The following is a 9,819-nucleotide window of genomic DNA, read 5'->3' on the forward strand; positions in this document are numbered from 1 at the left end:
GAAGGCAATGGGTTTTACGAAGTTCAGAAATACATTGCATATCCACCACCCACCTGGAGAAAGTCTGAATTTTACAAGTCAGCAAAGAAAACAAAGAACACTAGACTGTTTTTGTTATCCATTGTCTTCCCCTAGGTCCAGAGAACCCAATGGCCTGCTCACTGCCCTAGCCCCAAGTCTTTCAGGCCTCCCCCAGAAAAAAAAGAGAACCCCCTCCCCCCCCCGCGCACGTGTCAACACAGTACAGAAAGATGTTGATACCAAAAACAATGACCTTAGTGACTGGACTCTATGAAGTGCGGGTTTGTATGTCAAAAGAGGCCAAATACCAGCAATTTCTGTTAAACTCTCTCAAGATCGCTTTGTTTCGTTATTCTAGTCCTGAAAACAAGCTTTTTATATATGTATATTTAAATGCGTCCCTGGGTGGTGGAGCCCTGGTGGCGCAGTGGTTATGAGCTCAGGCTGCTAAACAGAAGGTCAGCAGTGAATCCACCAGCGCCTCCTTGGAAACTCTATGGGGCAGTTCTACTCTTTCCTGTATGAGTACGAATCGACTCTTCGGCAACAGGTTGTTTTTTTTTTTTTTCCTTAAGTGGTGCAAACCGAGTGGATTCAACGGTACTGGCGTTTATGTGTGTATAATTAAACAATTGAAAATTTTCAAAATAATATAAGAAGGTTTCTTATTCCATCAGTGGAGCCTCGGTGGTGCACTGGTGAAGAGCTCGGCGGCTAACCCAAACGTCGGCCGTTCGAATCCACCTGCCGCTCCTTGGAAACCCTATGAGGCAGTTCTAATCTGTCCTCTAGGGTCGCTACGAGTCTGCACTGACTGGACGGCAAGGGGGTTTTTATTCGATCAGTGCACGAATGGCAGCCTCCTTTTCCATCGCCTCCCCCTCCCTCAACCCGGCCAGACCTGGGTGGGCTTCACAGCCCTCACTCTGCTTTCCATTATGCGCAGCTTCCTCGGGGCTGAGCCAGGTCCTGCCGGCGCTGTCCGGTGAGCAGGGACCAGAAACGGAGGAAAGGGAAAGAATGTCCATGCCTCAGAAGGGCAATGGAAGGTCGGTCGGGGGGGCGCAGGATCTTTCTGGCCGACCTCTAGATGGCGCCCCGGGAGAAGGGATTGCAGAGTTGCATGCCCGAAACTCCTCCCAGGCCTGCACGCTAGCGTGTAGTGCAGCCCTGGGCTTAGGGTCTGCTGCCCTCCAGGGCCGCAGGGTCGGGGCCAGCGGGGAACCTGGGCCACATAGACGGCGCAGCAGACCCGGGCCAACCTTCTATGCTAACAGGTTCCTTTCAACTCGCGCGGCTGCCCTGCACGTGTGCCTTGAACTGACCGAGCTCAATTATCATTGCAAACGCCCGGGCCAAGTGCGGCAGGCTTAGTCAGACCCCTGGAGCGGGGAGGGGGGAGGAGAGCGGGTGAGTGGGCTGGCGGCAGCGCCGGCGTGAACGCTGGGAAGTCCCGCACCAAGGTGAAGGAGGAGCAGACCCCGGCCCCGGCCCGGGAGCAGCCCGGCGACCCCCACGAGCCGGCGGGGCCCTGCCCAGCCCTACCCGGCAGCAGGTGGACAGTGTTGCTATGAAGAGAAAGCATCGATTGTCCCACCTCCAAGCCGCCACACGCCAGACCTCCGCTATTGTGCGCCCCCCATAGAAATGCAAACGAGCCGCGTGTGCCGCCGGCAATCTGCTCGCTCGCCTAGGCGCCCCGCGGGGCCAGGCCACCCGAGCGGAAGTCTGCACAGACCTTCCAGCCGCAGTCCCCGTCGGGGATTAAATATGCATTGCAGGGATCGACTTCTAACTCCGGGAGCAGCCGGAGTGAGCTGGAAAGGGCTTTGCTCACCGCCTTCTGCAAGCTAAAAAGCAGTGCTGCATGCTTTTACTTTAATTTCCAGTTTAAAGGCAACGGTCTCATAAACTTCAAATTAAAAGGAAAGAAAAATTAAGAAGGTAGCAATATAAAAACAAATGCAAAAACTATTTTTAATTATCCACAGGTGCATTTCACAAATTGCAGAATCATATTAGTAAACGGGTTTTTTTTTTCTTTTTAAACCTTCTATTTCCTTTTAAGGACTTAAAAAAAAAAAAAGGCGAGATGAAATCTGCAGGCTGCAGTCTGCCTGGTAACACCCTGACAAAAGCGGCAGATTTGAGGCATTGTAATCCCCCACACCCCTCCCCACGTGGCCTTCTGGCACGAGCCTTGTCAGCCCGCCGCCTCATTTGCATCAGAAAGCCTGCAGCGGCCAATCGGCGCGTAGCCTCGCGCAAGCTGGCGGTGCCGCGAGCCCCCGGGCCTATATAAGAGCGTGCAGCGGCACCAACGCTGCAGTTACTGGTAGTGTGCGCGCCGGGGTTGGTGGCTTACAGCTCCGCAGTTCCCCTACTGTCTCGTCTTTTTTCTTTGGTGGATAACTTGCTGCTGTCCGACAGAATCATGACTCTGGAGGAAGTCCGCGGCCAGGAGACAGTCCCAGAAAGCACGGCCAGGTGAGTCCGCGCTGGGGGCCGGGCGTTTTGGGGAAATGAGAGCCTGGCATGGCCCCGGCTTGCCGGCTTCAGCCTGTGGGGCCCGAGGGAGCTGAGAGCCTCTTGCACCGGGGGCGGGTCTGCCAGGCGGCTGCAGGCGAGCCGGGAGTGCGGGCACCTGGTCGGGGGATGGGGCGCCTGTCGCCGGATCCCTGCGTTCCGCTCACCATGCCGCCTCGCCCGCAGGATGCAGAGCGCTGGGAAAGCGCTGCACGACCTTTTGCTGTCCGCACAGCGCCAGGGCTGCCTCACCGCCGGCGTGTACGAGTCCGCCAAGGTCCTGAACGTGTGAGTATAGACGCTGCCTGACGGGCGGGGGCGCCGGGGAGATCCTGCCCGTGCGGGTCCTGACCTCGCCTCCTCCGCCCGCGCAGGGACCCCGACAACGTAACTTTCTGTGTGCTGGCCGCCGACGAGGAGGACGAGGGCGACATCGCGCTGCAGATCCACTTCACGCTCATCCAGGCTTTCTGCTGCGAGAACGATATTGACATCGTGCGGGTTGGCGACGTGCAGCGGCTGGCGGCCATCGTGGGCGCGGGCGACGAGGCGGGCGCGCCAGGCGACCTGCACTGCATCCTCATCTCGGTGAGTGCCCTTCCCCGGCCGCTGCCCCGGCCCCAGCCCGCCAGCTGCAGCCAGGCTAACTTTGCCCGTGCCCTTTCTGTGCAGAACCCCAATGAGGATGCGTGGAAAGACCCCGCCTTAGAGAAGCTCAGTCTGTTCTGCGAGGAGAGCCGCAGCGTCAACGACTGGGTGCCCAGTATCCCCCTCCCCGAGTGACGGTCCTGTCGCGGAGACCTTTGTCTGATCAACGTGGCGTGATGCACCGGGCGCCTAACGCGTGGCTGAGTCTGGCGATTCAGCCCTAGGAGGGAGCCGGAATGAGTCGTTGGACTGGCAGGCGGTGGCGCTTGGAGAAGGGTGAGCAGGAGTGGGCCGCGGCGGCGGCGGCGAGAGGCAGGCTCGCCTGGAGCTGAGGAACTTTGCAAGTGTCAGGAGCTGCTGCTCCCCGAAGGCCGAGGCTGGGACGTCGGCGGCAGGCGGCTGGGAAGGAGGACTGGCTGAGCAGGCGTGACTCAGCAGCCCGCGCCTGCAGGAACTAGGGGAAAGGCGAGGCGACTGTGAACTCAATACAGTTACAGGATTTGTGACGAACTCAGCAGACTTGCGCTGCCTTTTCAAAACGGATCTGGGCGATGATTCGTGTTTTAAAGGATGCAGCTGTGGAAGCTTTGAATTTACAATAAACTTACTGAAACACATTTATTCTCTTTATTGAGGGCAAGGGAGTCTTTGCTGCTGGGGAGGGTGGTCACGGGTTTCAGATGATCACTGAAAACTTGGAACCGAGGGCACCTGTTTCTGTTTTCCTGTTGGGCACGTTATAGGCTCTGGGGCGCTGGATATGGGGCAGGGGACGCTGGTGAAGAGTTAGGGTTGAGCTGGAAGCCCCTGATGGCTTTTCTCTCCTTTTAGGAAGATTTAAAAACTTGCAAGACAGGCACGCTTGAGATAAGCCATTAGGACAGTAGCTGAAGGCTTGCCCCTCCCGGTCTCTTCCCCTCCCCCACGGCCCTCTCCTTCCTGACAGCTGCTTATCTGAACAGCTTGCAGGATCAGCTAGCCTCTCCCGGCACGGTGAACCTGGCTTCTGCAGGCGCTGCCCTTTGTGGTCCCCAGAGGACGGTGGCAGACTGCTGATGGGAAGTTCTTCCTCTTAAAAACCCTGATACAGGGAATTGGGTTTACAGTAATATTACAAAGGTATTAATATCAAGTGTGACACTTGATGACTATATTTAAGCATGAGTCATTCTTGTGTCATGATTGTGATAGAACTTAAAAGATCTGAGTGAAAATTGGAAGGCAGCACCGACATAAATAGATGTGAGCAATTCCCACAGGGGCCTAGCATCTGTTACCTATTTTGGGTTTTCTCTTCCCACGTCAGACTATGCCAACTGCTGCTATTCACAATCCCATTTAAAGACATAGCGAAGAAACATGTTTTCAAAAACTTTCCAAGCAACGGCTGTCTTTAAGAAAAATCTAGGGGAAAAAACGACTGAGCTGTTATCAAAATCTTTTTTTTAATTAGATCAATCTTGTCTTGATTTCATTCCCTTCGCCCAGCTCCGCAGTCACTTTCACCAGAGGGAATAAATACGCGTTGGATATGCCTGCTGTTCGCTAGGCTCGCACCCTGCCATGCCGTCCGCCTAGCCTTCTGGAGAAAGGAGTGGTGTTGGGCTGTTTTCCCAGGAAGTAAATTCTGCTGACTTATCAGCAGTCCTGAGGTGACAGATGGGCTTTGCTGGGTGCTGCTTTTTAAGTTCTCTCCAGATTGTGAAAGCAGTAGCATGAAAAGGGGACCAGACAGGCTGGATTACTCTCTGCCCATAATGAAGGCATCTTGTTCCACATTTATTAGTTCTTGAAAATACTTCCTCTTGATTAAAGGACCAATGAAGTAACTCAGCTGTTGGTGTGCCCAAGTTTCATATATGTTTTACCTATTTCCTACTAAAAATCTTGAGGTTTTCCTCACAGAGGGCACATTTAGTATGGGTAGGTGTATGCGTAACGACCATGATGTCACAACACACCATAATGAACATAAATGAGCATAATTACACTAAAATGTACCTCCAAGTGAGTAAATTCAGCAAAACACAGACCCTCCTGCTGGCCGAGTGGCCCTTGTAGAACATGAAAAGTCTGCAGCCTTGAAGAAACTTGACTGTCTGATCAGAATTTGCTGCAAAGACCCCTGTCTGAGCCTCGGGGGTTAGCAGAATTTGCAAGAAAAAATGCATCTTGGACACAAGACCAGGTCCAAAAGTCTGTGCTTAACTTTTTTGGATGTAGGAATATTTTAATAGAAATTCTTCAACGCTATTAAAATGAAATGCCCCAGAGGGCAGACAATAAAATGAACATGCATTGTTTATAAACACATTGTTGCATCTGATATTTCAACTATCCTATGTGATGTAGTATGCCATCCAGTTGATTCAGACTCATAGCAACCCTATGCGATAATGCATGCTAATTATAAAGTCATGTTGAGCTAATTCGAGCAGACAGTTTCACACAAGGTCCTGCACTTAGAAGGCTCTGAATGAATGTTAGTGATAATACTTAAAAGCTAATCGTCATCCATTGCTGGTGGGATTGTAAAATGGTACAGCTGCTATGGAAAAGTTTGGCGGTTCCTCAAAAAGTTAAACATAGAACTACCATATGACCCAACGATCCCAATCCTAGTTGTATACTCAGAAGACTTGAAAGCAGGGACTCAAACAGATACTTGTATACCAATGTTTATTGCAGCTGTATTCACAATAGTCAAAAGGTGGAAACAATCTAAATGTCCATCGATATACATGAATATATAATTTTGTTTATCCATTTATCTCTATATATATGTATGTGCGCTTATACATATATAATTTTGTTTATATATGTATATATATTCATATATGTGTATATACGTATTTAAATATTACTCAGCCATAAAGAGAAATGACGTTCTGATACATGCTACTACATGGATGAACCTTGAAAACATGCTAAGTGAAACAAGTCAGTTATAAAGGGACAAATATTAGGTGATCCCACTTATATGAAATATTTAGAGTAAGCAAATGTATGGAGATCAAATTTTATTAGTAGTACTAGGGGCTGGGGAAGGAGCCTTGGTGGTGCAACAGTTAAGCAGTCAGGTGCTAACTGAAAAGATTGGTGGTTTGAATCCACGCAGCAGCAGCTTCGTGGGAGAAAGTCCCAGCGACCTGCTGCCTTCAAGATCACAGCTAAGAAAAACCCTATGGGGACAGTTTTACTCTGTCACATGGGGTGTCTATGAGTCGGAAACCGACTTGATGGCACCTAACGAAAACACAGGGGTTGCAGGGGAGGAGGGAAGGAGAACTCATTGCTTAGGGGATAGTGAGCTTCTGTTAAAGGTGATGGGAAAATTTGGACATGGATAATGGTGATGGATGAACAACATGATTAACGTAATTAATGTCACTGAATTGTACATGCAAAGAATATTGAAATAGTAATTGTTTTGTTACATATATATTTACCACAATAATAATAAAGATATAATAATTACAAGCAAATGAAGGGTCTCGCTCAGGATCACAGAGTGAGTAGTGGACTAGTGGATTCTGAACCAGGCAGGCTGGTACCAGAGTCCACACCCTTACCTGCTACAGTCTACCTCCAGGTGTTGGAGGTTTATCAGTATTGCACATGCTGATTTTGGAAGAAAACTTATTTTCAAAAGATACATTTTTAAGTTTATAAAAGTTATAGATATTCACTGTACAAAAATTGTAAACCGCAAAAAAATTAAAGAAAAAAGTAAAAGCACCAGTTCCACCATCCCCACATTTCATTGTAGTTTCTTCTTGCCTTTTCTTTTCTCTCTGCGTTGTGGATAGCTTGTGATATACATCGATACATGCGTTTTTTTAAAAAAGCTGCTATCATCCTCTATTTCCTGCTTCTTTTTCTTTCCCTTAACATTCTGTTGCATTCCGCCAAGTAACGAAATGACTCTTAAAAAAAAAACAAAAAAAACCAGAACCAAACCCATTGCCATCAAGCTGATTGCAACTCATAGCGACCCTGTCAGATAGAGTAGAACTGCCCCCATAGGGCATCCAAGGAGCAGCTGGTAGATTTGAACTGCTGACCTGCCAATTAGCAGCTGTAGCTCACCATAGCTCTTAACCACCATGCCATCAGGGCTCTGAAATGACTCTAGAGGACAGGATTGTTTACTGCTGCCGGGGTGGGGGCAACAGCACAGTGGTGAAAATGCACATCCAAGCATGTGATCCAGTGAGGGAATCTCTTTTAGTTTGCAGTCATTGCAAAGCAGGACTGATGTCTGCTTGGTGTAGGATTTTAAGTGTCACATGTCTGAAGCAAACCTTTGCCTGCCCTGGAGCACAAGAAACTCATACATACTTGTCTTTTATTCAAAACATTTCTTGCATCTGAACGTTGCTGTGAAGAATTGCACTGGCAAAGCTCCTGTTGTAAAGATGAAATTAATACAGAAATGATGAGGAGAGTGGCAATGGGGGCCCTGTGACCCTTGTCTCCACCTGACCGTGGTCACCCTGAGGAGCTGGGGCCTCCATTCCTTCCTTGCTAAGATGACTGGATGGAATGATCTTGAAGATGTATTTTATTTTTTAAAGGCTGCAATTCTCTATGTTATAAATTTTAGTAAACCATTAGTCTCAGTAGTGCAATTTGTCTTGCTCTTGAGACTTACAAAGAACCGCTTGAGAGAAAGTAAGAAGAGAAATTTTCAGAAGAAGAGCAAGGATGTTGGCAAACAAAGACAGGCTTGTGAGTTCAGTCCGGTCAGTATGTGTGCATTTTTGCCTTTTTCAAGATTCTTGCACCTTTCTGCTAGTTTTCCAAGATAGCCCCTGGACTCCTCATTCCTTGTTGTCGTGTATGTCCCAAAAGATCAAAAGGGAATTGCCCTCCACAGACACCATGGTGACACCAGGACTTGACTGGGAAACAGGTAGCATGATCCTACAGGACCCTGAGTCAGGCCAGGGGTAGGGGGATCCCGGAATGCCCAGAACTAGGAAATGACTTTGATTTCTGTTCTGGGGAAAAGTCACCCTCAGTCTTTGTAAGTAGCTTTGTGTTCAAATCTAGCCCGACTGCCAAATAATTTCATTACTCTTGGCAAATAAGGATGTGCATATACAGATATCCTGGGACCTGGTGGGTGTGGCCAGCAGCAGCCTCTGCTGTCTGTGAAGGGCAGCTGCCCCTTCCAAGAGTGAATTTTGGGAGTCAGTGGGGCTGTGTTTCCTTCAGCCCACAGAACAGAGCATGCGAAGACCTTGAGAGCTCTGCCCGCTCGGGATGGCTGAAGTTCTCACCTAACATGGGTGAGGAAGGCACTGCCTTTGGATGCTGGGTTTTGGGGTCTAGTAAATGGGCTGTCCCCCGGGGTGGTTCATGCACGCATGCATTCATTCACTCATTCACATACTCAACTCACTCATTCATTCATTCAAACGGCACTTACTGAATGCCTTTCCTGTGCCAGTTCACAAAAGACCCCTGTCCAGTTTCTGCTCATCTGGATTCTCTACCCCAGCAGAGGAAGGAGACCCCGAGCAGAAAGTACTGCTGTGATGAGGACCCGGGGCTCTTGCATCCTCAGGCCCGTTCTTCAGCCCACTCACCTACTGGGAGTGTATAACCTAGAGGGTATGATAAGGAAGGAGCAGAGAGATGTGAGCGCAACAGACACCCCCTCCTCATGTCAATCGATAACTTTATGAAATCCCTCTCGGGCCACCTAAAAACACGTGCAGTGAGCACACCACTGCCTTTTGGCCACACAAACACCTTCTGCCTCTCTTCCTTTGACCTCCTTTCTTTTGCATTCTCTGCCCTCCAACCCTTCCTAGGTTCAGGCTGTGTGTTACCCTCCGGAAAACCTCGGAGTGGCTTCCCATGCCTGCCACATGATACTTTATCCCTTTTCATCCTTCTCTTCCTTCCCCTTCCCTCTCTCTTTCCTTCTATCCCCCACTCCCTCCCTCCCCCCACCCCGTACCTCCCTTCCTGCCCCCTCCCTCCTACCACACACCCAGAGCCCCGCTCTGCACCAGGCACTGCAGAGCCCTTGTGGACAGCCAGCAGTGTCCACTCCCCAGCAGCTGAGTCACAGTCTCCAGCCTGGCGCTCAGGGCTCTCCCTCCATGAATTAGTCTCAGCTCACTCCCGTCCAAGCTCACTTCCCAGTGCTCCCCTTGCAGGCCTGGTTCTCACTCAGCATCCTCTCTAACTTACCCTGTACTCCCTCCTCCTGATGGGGTGCTGAGACCCATCTCTGCCTGGTGGCCTGGTCATGGCCAGTGGAAAGACTGATGCTGCGTCCTCACTCTGTGTCCCTCCTCTGGGGATTCAGTGTCCCCACCTCCGATGTGGGCTTATCCCACGGAGGTCTGTGGGACATGGTGATACTGCATTGCAGGCCCTCGACAGGTGTGGTGTGGTGCACCTGAGTGTCGCTGTGACTCTTTGAATTCTCCCTCTGGATGAGAACTGTCCAGACTCTGTCTGGCCTCCCCATCACTCATTCATTGGCCTTTACATCCCATTCCTTGTGTCCAGTCCCCTGCCATACCACTGCTCATGAATAAGCGTGCCTGGTGTCCCCCCAACAGTTGTAGCGATGTCTGTTTTGGGATGCCAGATAACAAGAAG

General features: G+C 50.2%; 1 protein-coding gene across 1 annotated transcript; it reads left to right on the top strand.

Moving 5' to 3' along the window:
• The first annotated feature begins 2,361 nt into the window (after positions 1-2,361).
• Positions 2,362-3,884, top strand: GADD45G (growth arrest and DNA damage inducible gamma). The gene is made up of 4 exons (XM_004384235.2): positions 2,362-2,508; positions 2,734-2,835; positions 2,922-3,135; positions 3,220-3,884. Exons 1-4 carry the CDS (start codon positions 2,456-2,458, stop codon positions 3,328-3,330), a joined length of 480 nt encoding a protein of 159 aa, XP_004384292.1. The 5' UTR covers positions 2,362-2,455; the 3' UTR covers positions 3,331-3,884.
• The last annotated feature ends 5,935 nt before the right edge of the window (positions 3,885-9,819 follow it).

This window comes from Trichechus manatus, unplaced genomic scaffold (assembly GCF_000243295.1).
Source record: "Trichechus manatus latirostris isolate Lorelei unplaced genomic scaffold, TriManLat1.0 scaffold00120, whole genome shotgun sequence".
NCBI lineage: Eukaryota > Metazoa > Chordata > Mammalia > Sirenia > Trichechidae > Trichechus > Trichechus manatus.